This window comes from Pseudorca crassidens, chromosome 6 (assembly GCF_039906515.1).
Source record: "Pseudorca crassidens isolate mPseCra1 chromosome 6, mPseCra1.hap1, whole genome shotgun sequence".
Classification (NCBI taxonomy): domain Eukaryota; kingdom Metazoa; phylum Chordata; class Mammalia; order Artiodactyla; family Delphinidae; genus Pseudorca; species Pseudorca crassidens.
In genome coordinates, this window is record NC_090301.1 from 128033229 (window position 1) to 128053034 (window position 19806).

General features: G+C 43.2%; 1 protein-coding gene and 1 non-coding gene across 6 annotated transcripts in view; one reads left to right on the forward strand and one right to left on the reverse strand.

Annotated features, from left to right (window-relative positions):
• The window catches only part of HERC2 (HECT and RLD domain containing E3 ubiquitin protein ligase 2), a 228097-nt gene that overhangs the window by 199722 nt on the left and 8569 nt on the right, over positions 1–19806 (reverse strand). For all 5 annotated transcript variants that reach the window (XM_067742325.1, XM_067742323.1, XM_067742327.1 and 2 more), the window contains exon 3: positions 15916–16030. In XM_067742325.1, coding sequence (XP_067598426.1) covers positions 15916–16030 — 115 coding nt within the window. The remainder of the gene's footprint in view (positions 1–15915; positions 16031–19806) is intronic.
• On the forward strand, positions 7565–7671 carry LOC137226906 (U6 spliceosomal RNA). Its single transcript, XR_010944598.1, has one exon. It is a non-coding gene; the product is annotated as a U6 spliceosomal RNA (small nuclear RNA).

Below are 19806 nucleotides of genomic sequence, written 5' to 3' on the forward strand. Positions count from 1 at the left end.
AGATATCTAAACTACTGAGGGAATGTGGAGAGGAGGGGGAGGAGGGAGAGAGGGGCAGAGGGAGAAGAAGGGTGCACTCTGGGAAAAGGCAAGGCTGCAGCAGAGGATGGTGTCCATGCATCCACCTCTGGGCTGTAGGTCCAGTACTCTCCCACTACACCACTCTGCTGCCTCTGTCACAACAAAGAGCCTGATCCCCAAGGTTGTAGAGAAAACACCCAAGGCAGCCATGGGCACAGCAAAGTGGTTAACTCAAGCCCAATGTAAGCCCAGCATCCTTAAACCCTGTAAAGTAACCTTCACCATGGGGAGTCCCCTTACCCTGACAATACTGAAGCTTTCTGGAGAAAAACAAATTAAATTTGAAACAAAGGTCCACAATTTAACCCAAGTGGAACTCCAAAGTTTACTGTAAGAACTTATACAATAAAAAGACAGGGCTTCCCTGGTGATACAGTGGTTGAGAGTCCGCCTGCCGGTGCAGGGGACGCAGGTTCGTGCCCCGGTCTGGGAGGATCCCACATACCGCGGAGTGGCTGCGTCCGCTGGGCCTGCGCATCCGGAGCCTGTGCTCCGCGACGGGAGAGGCCACAGCAGTGAGAGGCCCGTGTACTGCCAAAAAGAAAAAAAAAACGAAGACAAAGGGCTTTGGTGCCACTATGACACAGGTTCTGATTTAACTTAAGTATCTCCTGAAATGTACCAACTGGCAAACCTTCATGAATTTAAATCAATACTGGGGCTCAAATTACATGTATAGCTGGGGATCCCACTAAATCTAAACAAGGCAGCCCATATAATCTTAGGGGAATTACTTCATATAATCTAGAAGACAAATAAATTTGCTTCGCCTTAACCATCACAACTATTATTGCCTTAAACTCCCCATGGTCACAGCACCCATTGCCCTAAAATATCCCATAGTGGGCGTGGACACTGACACAATGAGTAATAAATTAAAATTAAACTAAGTGGGACGTCCCTGGTGGTGCAGTGAGTGGTTAAGAGTCTGCCTGCCAATGCAGCGGACTCAGGTTCGCGCCCTGATCAGGGAAGATCCCACAGGCCGTGAAGCAACCAAGGCCATGTGCCACAACTACTGAGCCTGCGCTCTAGAGTCGGTGAGCCACAACTACTGAAGCCCGTGCACCTAGAGCCCATGCTCTGCAACAAAAAGCAGCCACCACAATGAGAAGCCTGCACACTGCAATGAAGAGTATCCCCCACTCACCGCAACTAGAGAAAGGCCGCACGCAGCAAAGAAGACCCAACGCAGCCAATAAATAAATAAATAAACTTTTTTAAAAAATTAAACTAAGTATTTAGCAATTACAAATTGGCTTGACAAACACGGCACCTGTTTATGGGTTGAATCATATCCTCCCAAAAGATGTTCAAGTCCTAGCCTCCAGTACCTGGGAATGTGACCTTATTTATAAAACTAAGGTCTTTGAAGATAATCAAATTAAAATGAGGTCATTAGGGTGGGCCCTAATCCAACGTGACTGGTGTCCTTACAAAAAGAGGAAATTTAAGCACGGAAAGATATGCACAGAGGAAAGACAATATGAAGACACAAGGAGAATATGACCGCCTACAAGCCAAGGAGAATGCCTCAGAACAGAGCCTTCTCTCACAGCCCTCAGAAGGAAACAACCCTGCCGTCACCCTGATTTTGGACCTGCAGGGTCCAGAGCTGTGAGACAATACATTTCTGTTGTTTAAGCCACCTAGTCAGTGGTACTTTGTTACAGCATCCCTAGGGAATTAATACAGATACGCCCCCCCTTAGCACCCTCAGAGACTCCTTCACTGAAGAGGCTTCAGCAACCTTCTCTCATGCCCCCTGGGGTCTCTGGACCACATATGATGACTAGCTGTTACCCTGGGGCTGCAGATGCAAGAAACTGCCCTTCTCAGCCCCGCACTATACTGTACCTCATCAGCGTGGAAACTGCTGGTCATGAGCTTTCCTGAGAACAAAGCCTGGCCCCAGGTGCACATTTTTACAAACCCTTGGGACACAGCCTTTTAGAGTTGCTTTTTTTGGGCTCAAGGACCCTAGGAATCTCTTCCCTCACAGATACCCAAAATATAAATCAAAGTCTCTACATATATTAAGACCACAATATGAGGCCTCAATTGCCTTATCCTTGTAAGGACAAGGACACTCCTTACCCCTTTAGAGTTCCAGACATTACTGATAGTGACCAAGGCACTCATTCTGCTTCTCAGAATACACATGCTGGGCTCTTAAAGAAGGCATTCAATGACACTTCTACCTCCCCTATAGGGGGAGGCAGCAAGTTTACTGAGATGCATAATAGACTCCTCAAAGAACTATTTAAGTTACAATGTGGCAAATGGAATTTTGTCACTATTGCCACAAGCACTGAGCAACCGAAACTGACGCACCCTGGGGAGGCATACTCCCCCACACCAATGGCACACGGGTCACTCAATCGCCTGTATTAACAATAATAGAGGAGACTTGTAAAGTTCATGCTTTTGACAACTGCCTCACCATGGGGTCCTCCCTCTCCTGGTCAATGCCAACTCATTTCCTAGGGGGCAATTCTCCTCTTCCCTAAAAGTCACGATCATCACCAAAGTTTAAACTGATGTCATAGCATCAGAAGGCCAACTGTGGTATAAGGCCTGAAAGTAACGTTCTACATTTTTAACGTGCTGAAACAAAACAACTATCAATCAGAATGCTGTATCTAACAAAAATATCCATCATTCTCAAATGAAGAAAAACTAAGAGAATCTGTAGTCAGCAGACCTGTTCCAATAGAATTACTAAATTATCTTAAGATAAGGGAAACAATACCAGAAGGAAACCTGGAACAACCAGAATGAAGAATGAGTAACAGCAATGGCATATACCTGAATAAGTGACCAACATTTTATACAATGCACCACCCAACAACAGCAGAACAGGCATTCTTTCTAAAGTACACACTGAATACTCACCAAGACAGACCACATCCCAAAAAGGTAGGACTTAAGTAGAGGGGACAAAAAGGCAGCAGCTAATGGAAAATGAAAATAAGCTTACATGTACTATACAAAGTATCTGGCCAAACAACAGGGCATTATCCTTTTTAATCCTTACAAACAATTATTCAAGAAGGCAGGTTTTTGTCTCCAGCTCACAGATGCGGAAGAAACTGTACCTCACAGTGTAGCCCAGCCACAGAGCTCGGGTTAGAAGACGGTGCTGGCTGTAACTGCTAGGTAGGCCCTGCTCACCGGTGGGGTCCACCTATAAGGCTGGGAGCGAATTCCAGCCCAAGGCTGGTTTATGTATGGTCCAAAAACTAAGAAAAGATTTTACATTCTTAAATGATTGAAAAGTAATCAAAAGAAGAATAATATTTTGGGATGAAAACATTATAAAAACTTCACATGTCGGTGTGCACTTAGTTTTGCATATGGCTGCTCTGGCACAACTGCAGGGTTCCATAATTACCAAATAGTTAGGGTCCCCAAAGCTTAAAATATTTACTACCTGGTCCTTTAGAGAAAGTCTGCAACCCCTGATGTGCACCTTGCTATAAATTTTACAAATAAAAAAAAAGAACTCAAAATGCTCATTTAAATACCAGCCATATAATCTCTCATCCAGGGTAAAAACCTTTGACAATTCATCAGGAAGCAGACAAGAAGCATCACTAAGCACACCCCAAGTTTTATTCTCAGGAGCATAAATGAGAACATTTACAATAGCAAAGGCGGGAGGAAGTCACGAGGATGCAAAAACCACCAAGAAGAGCTCCAAAGCAGCTCCACGACAACACGCACAGTATCTCCAGTATTTGTCAGCTCTCCTTTTCATCAACACAGGGCTCGAAGTTTACAGAGAGAAAACAAACAGAACATAAACTGTTATGGAACACCCACACATCACAGATTATGGAAAGCTGGGGACAGGGGGTGGCGGGGTAGCTGACCTTCCTGAGGTTCCAGGGCAATACCCTGAAGGAGACGAGCAGATTCCAGGAGATGGAACCAGGACTGGATAACTTTAACACATTCCTGTCAGTTACAGCGAGGAGGTTTTTTACAACCACCCAGTGAGATTTTGACTCAAAGCACTGTCTCCAGGACCTACAGAAAGAGGAGTGCCAAGGCAGAAAGGCTTGGGGCCCAGGGGCCACAGCAAAATAGAGGTAGGAGGCACCTCTTCTGTGCAGCTGCCCACTGGTGGGTCGGGGCCACAGCTGGAGGGGCGCTCCTGGAACAGCCCAGGGCCACCATCAGGGAGACCTGCATTCTACTGTTCAACAAGGTTCAACTGTGTTTTGAAGAAAGCTTACTCACTAACATATGCTTCTCAAAAAACAGACTGTATGGGTATCTAAGTGTATTAGCAAGGATTCTCCACAGAAACAGAGCAGGGGTGTGTGGCGGAGGTGGGTGGAGTGTGTGCATGTTGGAGGTGGTGAGGGAAACAGATTGATTTATTTTGAGGAATTGGCTTCCATAATTGTGGGGATTCAATGCCAAAATCTGCAGGGCAAGCCAGCAGGCTGAAGACCCAGGGAACAGCTGATGTTACAGTTTGAGTCCAAAGGCAATCTGGAGACAGGATTCCTTCTTGCTGGAGGAAGGTCAGTCTTCTCTCTATTCAGGCTCCTCGACTGATTGGATGAGGCCCACCCACATTACGAAGGGTAATCTGCTTTACTCAAAGTCCATGGATTTATTTATTTAATAAATTTATTTGTTTATTTATTTATTTTTGGCTGTGTTGGGTCTTCACTGCTGTGTGCAGGCTCTCTCCAATTGCAGTGAGAGGGGGCTACTCTTCGTTGCGGTGTTCAGGCCTCTCATGGCTTCTCTTGTTGTGGAGCACGGGCTATAGGCACGTGGGCTTCAGTAGTTGTGGCACGTGGGCTCAGTAGCTGTGGCTCACGGGCTCTAGAGCGCAAGCTCAGTAGTTGTGGCGCACAGGCTTAGTTGCTCCATGGCATGTGGGATCTTCCTGGACCAGGGCCCGAACCTGTGTCCCCTGCATTGGCAGGCGGATTCTTAACCACTGCGCCACCAGGGAAGCCCCAACGTCCATGGATTTAAATGTGAGTCTCATCCAAAAATCACCTTCACAGAGCTATGTGGAATATTACTTGATCTAATAAATACCTGGGCACCACGGCTTAGCAAAGTTGATACATAAAATTAACCATTACACTAAAGGTCCCAATTAATCAAACATTAGCTAAAAAGGGATACAGTATATGTTTTTATATGACATTGAAATTTTTTTTCTATTTACAAAGAAGTACAAGTATAATTTTAAGAGATTTTAGGTGTGAAAACTTTCTAATGGAACACAAACACAGAAGTGGCCATTCAAATTTCCCTTAACTCCACTGTATTATAAAGATACAGTGCAATATTTATTATGTCTAGCTCATTTGATTAGGGATGTAGTGCTGGTAACATGGCAACTTCACAAACAATTCAAAGATTTTAGGAGCAGATTAGGGAAAAAAGATGCCTATATTCATTTAACAGAAAAATTTAATTCTCACATGAAAAATAAAGTGATCCATCAAGTCGATAATAGGATTTTTTCTTTTTTTGGCCATGCCGCGTGGCTTATGGGATTTTAGTTCCCCAGCCAGGGATCGAACCCAGGGCCCCAGCAGTGAGAGCACCGAGTCCTAACCACTGGACTGCCAGGGAATTCCCAATAAATGGGATTTTAAAAGATGGAGAAATAAAATTAAGGAAGACCTCTCAGCAGGCATGAATAGTTAAAAAGCTGAAAGCATCCACCTGAGTGACACATAAAAGGGCACTCATCTTCAGTGTCCCATCCTCCACTGGGGAATTGGTACAGCCCTAATCAGCCTGAAGCCATGACAAGACAACTCACTAACTCATGACGCAAATTCTGATTGGATCTCTCCTGTATATATAGTACTCTGCCAGGTGCTGGGGTACCAGGGTTAAATGACAGAGCCTGTCCTCATGGTTCAAGGTGGATACAGAGCTGTTACAGGCAGGGTGAGGGACATGAGAGTAAATGCAGGGGCCTTGGCTTCTCAACTCAGGGACCCTCCCTGGCAGCTTCTTTCATCGCTCTGTTGTTTTCTTCATACCACTGCCACTCTGTCCATTTTTTATTTGTTGTGCCAGTTGGTATATAAGCACCAGGAAAGCAGGAGCCACGCCTGGCTCATTCACCACCACATTCTAGTGCCAGAAACCCTCACCAACAGCCGGATGAGTCCGTGAATCAATGAGCAAATGAATGAATGACCCACATGCTGCACAACTCACTCAGTCTCCCCAGAGGAGCGTGCATCCCTGGGACTGCAGTGTGGAAAAGGATCTGGAAGCTCCGATCCACAGAACTGCCCACAATAACCCATGGCCAAAGCAGCCTGGCTGTAGTCCGGGCTGTGCTTCCTACCCATCCACTGGTCTCTCCTCGACTCAACAGAGCTGGGCCCAGGAGGGGTCAATTTACTGATTTCAAAAAAGGATAAAATAAAGTCAAGCCAGAGACTGAGGGTTAGACTCTAAATGCTGTACCGTTACACATTTTTTGTACATTTCTTCTAAATTCTGGTGTACCTCACATCCTAGAAGGCTTTAATTTCTATTGAAAATAAAGTGTGTATGTTTCATACATGCACTTATATGCCCGTAAGTTACCTCTGGAAAGATACTAATAATAGTAATAATACCCCTGAGAAGGAAAAAAATAAATAAAAGGAGGTAACTGAAGAATAGGACTGGGAAGGAACTCACTCTTCGCTGAAAACTGTGTTAGCTTTTGAATGCTATAAGCTATGCATGCAATATAAGTATTTTTTAATAAGATAAAAATGTTTAAAAGTTCTAACACTGAATTTAAAAATAAATGTGTGATATAAAAGATTTGAATTCATTCCTGCTGCAACTCCTTTAATCAAAAACAGGAGTTCCAGTCTCTCAGGCAGGCAAGTCCCTTCACAAGCTGATTTAACACAGGAACATGGGACATCCTTTATCCTAGGTACTGGCACCTCCTATATGCCAGGCACTGTGTTCAGTGAAGGGGACTCATGGCGACAGGACACTGACACTCCTGCCTGCACTTGAACAATCACCGTGAGAATCACAAACCCTTAAATAGCACAAACTGGGAGCCAGGCACTGTTCTGCACATGTCATAATCAACTCATTAATCAACTCAATAACCCTATGAAGTAGGTGTTTCATCAATCCAGAGATGCACCTTTTGCAAATTTCAGCATGTCAAATTGATATGCATCAGATTCATGGGCAGCACATTCTCTCCTGGTGATAAATAATACCACGTCTTACTACTGAGGCATCTTAGCCTTGCTGAAATGCATTTCTTGCCACCCAGATAGTGCTCAGAGCATATATCTCACCCAGAGCCTTAGGCTAGTAAGGAGAGCTCTCCCTCCGCTGGCCCCAGGGTCTGTGTGCCTCATCATCTCACAAGCCAAGTGCAAGACCAGACACCAAAATGCTGACCAGATTTGCCTGAGGTTGGATAAAACTGTGGTGGAACTTTGGATGATTAAAAGTAATTCAGGTGCTCATTTTGGCAGCACATATACTAAAATGGTAACAATACAGGGAAGATTAGCACGGCCCCTGCATAAGGCTGACACACAAATTCATGAAGTGTTCTTATACGTTTTGTGCCCTTCCCCACCATCTTGACACCCTCTGCTGATTAACACACACACACACAAAATTCAGACTCATTCAATAGAAAACCCTATGGAGCCAGCAGATTCTTGATATCAGTACCCTTCATTGTATTTGTATATTTTCTTACCTCTGCAAGGAATTATTAACTATGAAGTCTATTAAATCTAGTGGTACTCCTCTTCTTCTATTTATTAAAGAATAATAAAAACTTACATAATCTAAAAAAATGGAAATCAAGAATCCCCGGAAAAGAAAGAAACTTCTGATACTTCAAAGAGTGGCCAGCCTTTTGAGGGGGAAAAAAAAACATCTCTCAGAAATGGACTATATATAAAATAGATAATAAGAACATACTGTAAAGCACAGGGAACTCTATTCAGTACTCTGTAATGACCTATATAGGAACAGAATCTAAAAAAGAGTGGATATATATATAACTGACTCACTTTGCTGTACAGTAGAAACTAAGACAACATTGTAAATCAACTATGCATCAATAAAAAAATTAATTAAAAAAATCTCAGAAATGGAACCCTTGTGCACTGTCGGTGGGAGTGTAAATTGGTACAGCGATTATGCAAAACAGTATGGACACTCCTCAAAAAAATTAGAAATAGAACTACTATATGATCCAGGATTCCCACTCCTGGGTAAATATCCGAAGAAAATGAAATCACTATCTCAAAAAGATATGTGCATCCCCATATTCACTGCAGCATTATTCACAAAAGCCAAGACATGGAAACAACCTAACTGTCCATCAACGGATGAATGGATAAAGAAAATGTGTATGTACACACACACAAACACACACATACAGGCACTCTCACACAATGGAATACTATTCAGCCATTAAAAGAAGAAGAAAATCCTGCTATTTAGAACACCATGGTTGACTAGGACATTACACTAAGTGAAATTAAGTCAGACAGACTATATGATCCACTTACATGTAAAATCTGAAAAGGCTTCAACATAGAGAGTAGACTGGTGGTTGCCTGGAGCTGCCCGGGTCGGAGACATCAGTCAAAGAGTACAAACTTCCAGTTATAAGAAAAATAAGTTATGGGGATGTAATGTACAACATGGTGACTACAGTTAACCGCAGAGTCCTGTATACTTGAAAGCTGCTAAGAGAGTAACTATAAATGTTCTCACCACACATCAAAAAACGGTAATTATGTGAAGGGATGGACGTGTTAACTAACCTTATTGTGGTAATCATTTCATTTGCTATGTATATCAAATCATCATACTACACATCTTAAACTTATGTTAATTACAGCTCGATAACTATGGAAGGAAAACACATCTCTCAGAAACTGCTAACTTAGAGGCACCTTTACATTTAGAATTTAAATTCACATACTCCAGGTGAACCCTTGGATAAATCAGACTGACTTGATAACTCTGGTTAAAAACGGCTCTATGGGGCTTCCCTGGTGGCACAGTGGTTGAGAGTCCGCCTGCCGATACAGGGGACATGGGTTCGTGCCCTGGTCGGGGAAGATCCCACAACAGGAGAGGCCACAACAGTGAGAGGCCCGCGTACCACAAAAAAAAAAAAACAAAAAAAGGCTCTAAGTCCATTCCCCGATGTGCTAGCAGTGTGGCATATAACACAGCATACATGATTTCTAAGCCTTGGGTTTGTTTTCTCAAGGAGAACCTAGTTAACCTGAATTTTCTAAACTGTCTACATGAGTTTCACTCATCAGAAAGTTGACATAACTTCCAGGTGTAAGACTGTGAAAATATAAGATTACAGACTCACTCTAATTGAATTATAAAATTCTGACAAACTTCTTTATATCAATAAAAATCACATTGTTCTGTAGTGTATTACCTTAAAAGCAACGTTCAAATCTTTCATTAACTTACACTGGCCCCAATACTAAATTGATTTAATCGATAGCTAATCTGTGAACCCCTGTACAAATGCTAAGAGAAAATAACTAGATCATCAGTCACCAAGCACAGGTTAACGAATAAATGCACACATGCCTTTGCCTCTTATTGTTACTGCATGGCAGTATTCAAAACCACCTTTGCACCTCTTAATGAGCACATTCTTCTTGCTTATTAAACATGTAAAATGGGACCCTTATAATGTGGACTCCAGAGCTCTGCTAAAATGCTCTAACATCTACTTCCCATTTTTTTATCTGTGGTATAATAAAAATATATGTTTGGTCTTTGCTCTAGGTTCCTGGCGCAGAGCTCCTAAAACCCTTGGAATTTACTGAGGATAGGAGTGTCTTTTGATACTCATAACGAGCCCCTTTCCACTGTACCTGAGCTTATGCTAATGAGCTGACTCAGCGTGGGGCCTCTAGACAGCTTCATGATGTGGGCTGGATACCAGAAGGACCAAACAGCGATTAGAGTGTGAGAACTATCAGGCCCATCCCCTGACCTCCAGAGAGAGGGGGGCTGAGATTAAATTATAAAATCTCTTGAACAACAGAATTTGGGGAGATGCCAGGTTGGTGAACACACAGGTGTGCTGGGAGGGTGGAGGGCCCAGAGAAGGCTATGGAAGCTCTGAGCTCCTTCCCCCAAACCTTGCGTTCTGCATCTCTTCCATTTGCCTGTTCCCGAGCTGTATTCTTTAAAATAAACCAACGAAGTGTTTTCCTGCATTCTGTGAGTTGTTCTAGTGAATTACTGAAACTGAGAGGGTCATGGTAACCTCCGAATTTGTAGTCAGCCAGGCAGAAGTGGGAGTAGTCTGGGAATCCCATTTAAGGCTGGCATCTGAAGTGGAGGTAGTCTTGCGGGACCGAGCCCTTAATTTGTGGGGCCTGAGCTAACTCCAATAGTTAAGTGTCAGAATTGGATTGAATTATTAGCTATCCAGCTGGTGCTGGAGAATTACAGAAGTGGTGTGGAACGACTATCCGAATTAGAGGCTACTTAATTTAGATAAAAGTCATAATTAACATGGATGGTTGAGATTGGTAAACCAGAAAGGATGGTGGCAGAGAAATGTAAATATATAAGCAAGATGATAAACGTTACTATCAAGGAATAAAGATGGAAGAAAGATAGGGACTTCTCCGGCAGTCCAGTGGTTAGGGCTCTGCGCTTCCACTGCAGTGGGCGCGGGTTCAATCCCTGGTGGGGGAACTAAGATCTCACATGCCGCACAGCACAGTGCAGCCAAAAAAAAGGAAGAAAGACAGTAATTTTTGTCTTAAAGGAAAATGTCCAATTATGTCAAAACGTGAAAGACGGTAAGAGATAAGTGAGCAGATAAGTAAATTGCAGAAGATTTGAGGAAAAGGGCTTTATCTGCCTAAGTTAAACAAAACCTGCAAAAATGTGTCCGAATTGACAAAGTTGAGCAATAAATAAAAGTGTGAGCCCTTTACTACCAGGCTGGGCTTTCTCTCTGGGACTAGGGCACAGCCATCCTCTCTCGAGCCCAGGTCAGCTTCCTCTGAAAGCTGTTTGATGCCACCTTCCCAGGATCAGACTCTAAACTCTGAACTATAAAACTGTCAAGGTATTTTTACACCAGATGTATCTGGCACTTCCTAGATGACCAGAATAACAAACAGTGGCTCCCACATCATGGAGTTCATGATGTTAACACCCACATGCAGCAGGAAGGCTGGACATAAAAATAAGCAGAGAAGGGATGCTCCGTATTTCTTCATGAGCTCACAGCTATCATTAGAGCTTCCCTGTGCTTCAGGGCCACAATATGGGAGAGCCAGCATATCAAAAAGAGAAAATTAACATTCCCTTGATTAACTTCATACAGGCAGGATGTTATTTAAACAAACACACTGCAATTCCCAGGATAGTGGGAGGCTCTAGACATGCTTCCATACCTCGCTGCCTTTGCTGTGTTCTAACCCCAGGATGGACAAGGACCAAATCCTCACACCACAGCCAAGAAGCCCACCCTGCAAAAGATTTTACTCCTGTCCATTTTGATAACGTTGCTAAGTCTAATCAATAAACTGGAGCCTCAAGTTTTATCATCTGCTCCCTTCTAAAGCTAAAGCTAAAGGCCAGAAATTGGGTCTTCAACAAACAAAAGCAACAGCACCAACCCTGTAGGGAACAGACTCCAGCAGAAGCTGATATCACTGCTTCCAATAGACATCAGGCAGGGTCCCAGGAGTGGGTTAAGTTTTCCATAAAGGACTAAAGATTCAAAGTGCTAAGAATCAACTATGAAGGACAGAATATATTTATGAGGGAAATCTAACTGTGGTCATTTGCTTTTTTTTTTTTTTTTTTTCCAGTACGCGGGCCTCTCACTGTTGTGGCCTCTCCCGCTGCGGAGCACAGGCTCCGGATGCGCAGGCTCAGTGGCCATGGCTCACGGGCTCAACCGCTCCGCAGCACATGGGGTCTTCCCGGACCGGGGCACGAACCCGCGTCCCCTGCATCGGCAGGCGGACTCTCAACCACTGCACCACCAGGGAAGCCCTGCTTTTCTTTAATGTTCTGTTTTCTAAGGAGCACATGAGGAAGCTCTTTTCCTCTTTCTGCCTCTGAAACTCCCAGTGTAATAGACTGTAGCTACAAACAGACATAACATACTCTTTGACAAGCAAGCATCATCAGCAGGACTTGGAAACACATTGGAAAGGCAGATTCCCAGGCCCTATCCCAACTCCAAGTAACGGAAAGCTCTAAGGGTGGGCCAGGCATGGGTGTCTGACCAAGCCTCCAGGAGATCCTGATGAACTACAGAGTTTGAGAACCCTTAGGCTTTTGACCTGTAGTGTGTAAGCGTGCCCCCCGAGAGTGTGTCCAGAGCAGCAGCAGGCGCCCCTCCTGGATTCAGACACAGCTGGCGCTCCAAGGAGTCCACTTCCCTCCAGGCTGGCCCACCCCACCTCCACTGCTCCCCGTTACCCGGCACACTGCTCTTTGCAGTCCTCCACCTGGAGGCCTGTGCTCACTTCTCCCCAGGGACCCCACACGCCACCGCCCTTGAGCCCAGACCAGGGCCCCCTGACAGACCACAGGGAACACTCCACCTCGGAACTCCTCCAGCCCTGGCTGTGGGTAACATCATGGGGTCTTCATCATCCTGTTACACACCTTGCTTATACAGATGCCTTTTCTGCCCAAATAATCATGAATTATTTGGGGAGAAAGGCCACATTCAATGTTTTACATCCTCCACAGAAAAACTATAAAACTAGCAAGAAAGTTGTATTCTTAAAAAAAAAAATCAAAAACTCATCTCATGGAATACATAACTAAAGAGTACTGACTAGACAAAGGAAAAAAAAAAAAAACCCCAAACAATTAATGCACTTAAGGACAATATGAAGTCAGAAAAAGCCAAAAACAAGCTCCATAAAACTACAAAAATTAGTCCTGATGTCAATAAATTACATTTGTAATGTAATAGAAACAGCAGTGAAACTTTTTCAAGAGGCCTGGCTAAGCAAAATAATGGCTAGTGTATTTCTACTATCTGCATAGACTGAGAAGGTTTATAATAAATGAAACAGCTCATGATACTTAAGTTCTTCACATAAAGGCCAGCCCTAGACAAAAATAAAAAAATAAGCTTAGCATATCTTTTAGTAGCCTCCTAACTTTCCTTTCTTTATATCCTATTCCCTCCTCTACCTTCCTCAAAATAATAAATACAAACAACCCTAAAGAGGGTTGAAAGAAATGTTCACTTAAAAAAACGTATATGGGCTTCCCTGGTGGCGCAGTGGTTGAGAGTCCGCCTGCCGATGCAGGGGACGCGGGTTCGTGCCCCGGTCCGGGAAGATCCCACATGCCGCGGAGCGGCTGCGCCCGTGAGCCGTGGCCGCTGAGCCTGCGCGTCCGGAGCCTGTGCTCCGGAACGGGAGAGGCCACAGCAGTAAGAAGCCCGCATACCGCAAAAAACAAAAAAAAACAAAAAAACAAAGAAAACGAAAAAAACAAAAAAACATATATGACTATAATCTAGCCTGCCTTTTGCAGGGTAGGCCCCCAAAAGGAAACACAAAAGCTTACTACGTAGGAGGAAGCATTCTTTCCTCATCAGTAGGACCAGAAAGTTCTAAATGTGACTGCAAAAGAAAGCAAAGTTTATCTCAATGGAAGCGCAAATTAGAAGCCACGATTTCCCAGAAATTAACCACGCAGAAATCCAGCTTGATAACAGTAAGAACTCATCCTAGAATGGGTGGGTGCAGAAGAAAGTGACCGATCCCTGAAGAAAACAGAACAAAGAAAACTTGTGTGTTTGAGGAACTTCTACTCTAATCTGTATTTTCCTCACAGTCAGCTACAATACAACCACATATAATGTACACAGTCTTAAAAATGAAATTTGTCATGTATAAGCCTGAGAAAAAAAGTATTTTCTAATAATAAAAAGCAATATCATGCCACATTAAAAATAAACTTTTACTGAATGTCAAAAAAACTATTCAGTTGGGACCTACATAAAGAACAATTACACTTTGCTTTCTAACCACATGATTTTTAAAAGAACAAAAAATATTCATCAAATGTAATGAATAAGAAATACACTTTGAATTTATCCATGTAATTAGCTTTTCTTAGAGTATCTTTTAGAACTAATGTTTCACAAAAAACATTTTGGGGAATGAGTTTCAATGCATTAACAAATACTGGAGAGCTGAGACGAAGAGGCACAAAAACTTTAAAACTACACAGAATGGAAAACCATAATTCAAAAAGATACATGCACCCCAATGTTCATTGCAGCACTATTTACAATAGCCTGATCACGGAAGCAACCAAAATGCCCATCGACAGACGAATGGATAAAGAAGATATGGTACATATATGCAATGGAATATTACTCAGCCATAAAAAGGAACGAAATTGGGTCATTTGTAGAGACGTGGATGGATCTAGAGACTGTCATACAGAGTGAAGTAAATCAGAAAGAAAAACAAATTTCGTATATTAACACATATGTGTGGAATCTAGAAAAATGGTACAGGTGAACCAGTTTGCAGGGCAGAAATAGAGACCCAGATGTAGAGAACAAACATATGGACACCAAGGGGGGAAAGCGGCGGGGGCGTGGTGGTGGTGTGATGAATTGGGAGATTGAGATTGATATGTATACACTGATGTGTATAAAATAGATAACTAATAAGAACCTGCTGTATAAAAAAATAAATAAAATTTAAATATTCAAAAAAAATATGTATACAGAATGAACTACTAAAACATTACGGAGTGAAAGATGCACAAAACAGCACAGAGGACTACATGATTCTATTTACATGTAAGTCTAGAAAAGGCAAAACTAATCCACGGTAGAGAAAGATCAGACCAGTAGTTGCCTCTGAGCAGAGAGGGCAGGGGTGAGCCGGGAAGGGGCATGAGAGAACCTTCGAAGTCAGAGTAACGTTGAGGGGTCTAAGTTACACCAACTACATCTGTCAAAACTTATGGAAGAGTAAACTTAGAACATGTATTTTATTATGCATAAGTTTTACCTTAAAGACAAAAAGTTACACTGAAATGGACCCTGTTAATACCATACATGAAGTGCCCAAGGGCACCAGGTAAGGCGCACCAATGGACAGAGGAGGGACTAGTAGGGCCTGGGGGATAGGCGTGCGGCTGCTCACTGTGTAGACCTGTAGGCTTTTCAGGCTTGGGGTGGGTCCACGCATTCATTTCTTTTTAAAGCCTAAACAGTGATTCTGATTCACAGCCAAAGTCAAGAACAACTGAGTGACAGAATTTCATTGCGTTTTCATAACTACAGGCCTAACAAGAGTGTTCACTGATATTTCCCTGCATAGACAAGAAGATACAATAGAAGGGGAGCCAAGTCCAGGCCACAGGCCAAAGGCTTCCAAAAAGTGTTTTATACACTCCCACTCGAGAGTCATACAGGAAAAATTTCAGGAATACTGATTATTTCCACTCGACCTTATAATAACCACAATTTATAGTTAGCCAAAGCAATATATATTTCAAAACTTAACGAAGAAACATTAAGTGGAGTTCCTATAAGCTACAAATGAGACATCAGAGGAAGGACACCACAGCGAGGTGGTTTTGCCGTGAAAAGGCCTTCAATTCACACAGAACAAGGAAATCCAGGAAGCTCCTAATATTAACTATCATTTAGACATCTCCAAAGTGAAAACAAAACTTCAGTTACACTCAAGCACACTTCTGTTCCTATAGCACATTCCAAAATTTCTATAAAATGCAATTTATAAAGGTCTTCACAAAATGAAAAATACTAAAGGCCCTTACCTTTTCTAGAAGGAAGTTCTCCATTCTGTGTTAACTCTGCCCCAGTATATACAATTTCTCCATCTTTAACCATTTCATTCCACAGACCACAGAGCCCATCTCGTGTGAATGCAAGCTGGCAATGATAAATAAAATAAACTTACAGAGTAATCACACTCACAATGCAATTCTTAAAGAATAATATGAAAAAAAAATCTCATTCGTTCAACATTTAATGAAAATTTTCCCAAGAAATACAGTTAAGTGAAAAAGGTACTGTGCATAATAGCTTATATACTGTGCTACGTTTTGCCTAAGATACAAGAAAAAAGACACATGTGGGCAGGTGCTCTGGAAAGATAAACCAGACACAAATTACATGATCACTTATCGGGAGATGGGAAGGGGAACGTGGGTAAAAAGCAGCAGAGGTGAATGAAGGCAAGATTTTGAGTATACCTTACATTTACTTCTAAAACATATAAATGATTTTCATTTTCAAAAAGTACAATTAAATCATAAAAAGCAAAGCCTATAACTGGTAACAAGCAAATTAACCTGTTTATCAAGAAGAAAAGTACACTTGACCCTTGAACAACTCAGGGGTTAATCCAAATATAACTTTTATAGTCAGCCGTCCATATGCACGGTTCCTCCACAACCACAGACTCAACCAACCATAGACCGTGTAGTACTTCAGTATTTACTACTGAAAAATATCCAAGTACAAGTGGACCCACGTAGTTCAAACCTGCATTGTTCAGGGTCAACTGTATGTCAAGACCCTTTTCAACTATACATCTTTAGCTGGATATACTTCAAGGGGAAAAAAAAAACCTTAAACTTTACTAATTGGTCTTATTCACAACTATAATATTGACATTAAAATTTTTCAACTATTTCATGTATATATTATAGGATAAAGCAATGTTAATATAATAAAATGTATGTTTATGACAAAGTATGTTAATGTTACTAGATTTAAGTATAAAAGATAAAATCAAGGAAGTTTTTAAGAACAATTTGAATTGGAAATCTCAGCATGAATTTATATTTGAATATATCTGCTTGCACTGTCTTTGGAAAAGACCTAAAATCAATGGCACTCTGAGAGCAGTGAGTACACCCAGCACCCAGATACTGGTTTCCAAGAACCACTTCCTACTAAATGAAACCTGGGCTCTAGGGAAAAAAAGGCTGAGTCAAGGACCAGGAAAGAAAGGTGAGCCTGGAATATCTTAAGTTTGCACCAAAAAAGCTGCTCAAAGCCTGATGAGGACTCCCTCACTGGCCAAATTTAGAATAATTTTGAACATCAAAATACATAACGGGGCTTCCCTGGTGGCGCAGTGGTTGAGAGTCCTCCTGACGATGCAGGGGACATGGGTTTGTGCCCCAGTCCGGGAAGATCCCACATGCCGCGGAGCTGCTGGGCCCGTGAGCCATGGCCGCTGAGCCTGCGCGTCCAGAGCCTGTGCTCCGCAACGGGAGAGGCCACAACAGTGAGAGGCCCGCAAAAAAAAAACAAAAACAAAAACACGAGTCCATAGTGATATTCAAAGACAAAACAAAAATGCCCACAAAAATGCTCTTGGTTGTCAGTATTTGGAAGTCAGAAAAGGTTTCCCAGAGAAAGCAGTCACTGAAGGGCGTGGGCATGGTAAACACCCAAAGAAGGCATCCATTCTGAAAATGGCAGGTACAACAGAAACCCTCTTCTCAGACAGACAAGACACTTTACACTAAAACAGACACATCTGTTTGCCCATCTTTTAATGGAAGGTCAGGGCCTTTTCTTTGTTCACAAGTCCACCAGCTTGTCCCTTGTCATCAATCCAACATTCGCCACTCTCATGAAGCATCCACTATTTCCAGACTCAGTTTCTTTAAAGGGAGCAAGAACTGAAGGGCACTCTGTGAGCGATCTTAGTACACAATTCCTTTAGACTTGCAAGGCTTTTCCCGCAATCCTTGACAGTTCTCTCTTACCTAACCCGTACAAGTAATTTTTTTTAGCATCTCACTTTTATCCAAACGATGTGTAGTAGGCAAATCTAAGATTCCCTCAAGATCCTTGCCCCCCCGGGGCACACACACCCTGTGTAATCCTCTCTCTGAGTATGGGCAGGACCTGTGAATATAGGACGGGACTTTCCACCTGTGACTAGGTTTTGTTTCCTTCTGTGGCAAAAGTGAAGGAATTTCTCATATATAATTACGGTCTCACATTGGTTGATGTCTAGTCAACCAAAAGGATGATTACCCTAGGGCCCTGTCAGGTAAAAGCCCTTAAGAGGATGGGGCCATCCAGAAGAGACACTCTCCCAGCCACTGCCATGAGCTGCCAATGGAGGGGGCATATCCTAGGAGCCCACAGCTCAGCCCCACCCAACACCCAACAAACTGAATTCTGCCGACAAGGACCCCAGTGAGACTCCAGATGAGAAAGCAGACTGGTTAGCACCCTGACTGCAGCCTGTGAATCCCGAAGCAGAAGACCCAGCTAAGCCATGGCCAGACACCTGACCCACACAGAAAGGGGGAGAGAGTAAATGGAGTTGTTTTAAGCTGCTGAATTTCTGGTCAGTGACTTGTTACATAGCAACAGAAAACCAATTTCGCATCTAACTTAGTTTTCACAGAAGCAACAACTTGCTCTCAGCACTCATATTTTATCTGTCCACATCACTAACAAGATAACTGCCATAAACATACTTGAGACCAAAACATGACTGCTGGCAAAAGTATTAACTGGCAGAGGGAGAAGTAAATCCTTTCTAAAAAGTGAGCCACAAACGTTCAGGGCCCCTGAGGTTTTAACGCGGGAATGGAAAGGCCTGGCTCATCTGCTGGTCTGCGTAAGAGGTGGGCAGCTAAGAGCTGCCGCTGGGCTCAGTCCTGGCCCACAAAGCCACGTAGGCAAACAGTGGCCAGAATAAATACAGCCCCACACGTGCTGTGCTCCAGCAGTTACACGCCACCTCTAGGGGCCAGGGAATAAATGATCACACCTCCAGCCATAACTCAGTGTCAGGGCAGTGGAGAGGACAGAGGAAGAAACCAGAAACAAAGGAAATAACTTAGGTGGCCTCTGCTAAGAGCTCCCCCAAACAGGATGAGAGCGTAAGCCAAGACATGGAAGAGAAGAGTATGTAAGACATTTCAGATCAAATGGGACACAGCAGATGTGAAACGTGAAAAACCAGGTAGGGAACAGACTCAGGATGAGAGGGAATTAGCTCAGTTTTAACCACTGAGATTTGCACCAACTACTGAACATAAACATGGAGATACTCTCCCCATGCACGTGCATACATGTACACACACACAGACACATTACACACATACTGCAAATACAAATCCAGATCTTAGCAGAGTGTTCAGGGCTAGAGGTTCAAATCTGGGAGTCAACAGCATGGGCAATAGACCTGCAGAAGATGCTAACGCGGAAGGAGGGAGGGTGGACCAGCCCCGACTGCCCACTAGGATTACCCCTGGGTGGCTGGGGACGAAACATTTATTAAAGAATAAGCCAAGGAAGAAGCCCAGTTTACATGGAAACAAGAACTATCACTACCTCCCATTCTTTCATCACTCGGGTCATGCTGGGAAGGATGAGAGTAGGGCAGCTGTGTGGAAGGTAGACACTGGGTGTCTGGAAGGATACTCGCTGTAGAAGCCTCTTAGGAACTGCGGACGTGAACTCGAGTAACCACCCAACTACAATGGTTCGGGCATCTGAAAGGATTCGAGGAAGGAGGAACACTGCTAAGGCAACAGAGCAAGCTTCCATGGAGCAGGGCTTGAAAGAGCTAGACTGCAGAAGGCAGAGATGAAGCCCCTGGGAGAGCATTCCAAGGCACTGGGAGGGAAGAACAGGATCCCAAGGAGAAAGAGGCCAGGAAAACTGGG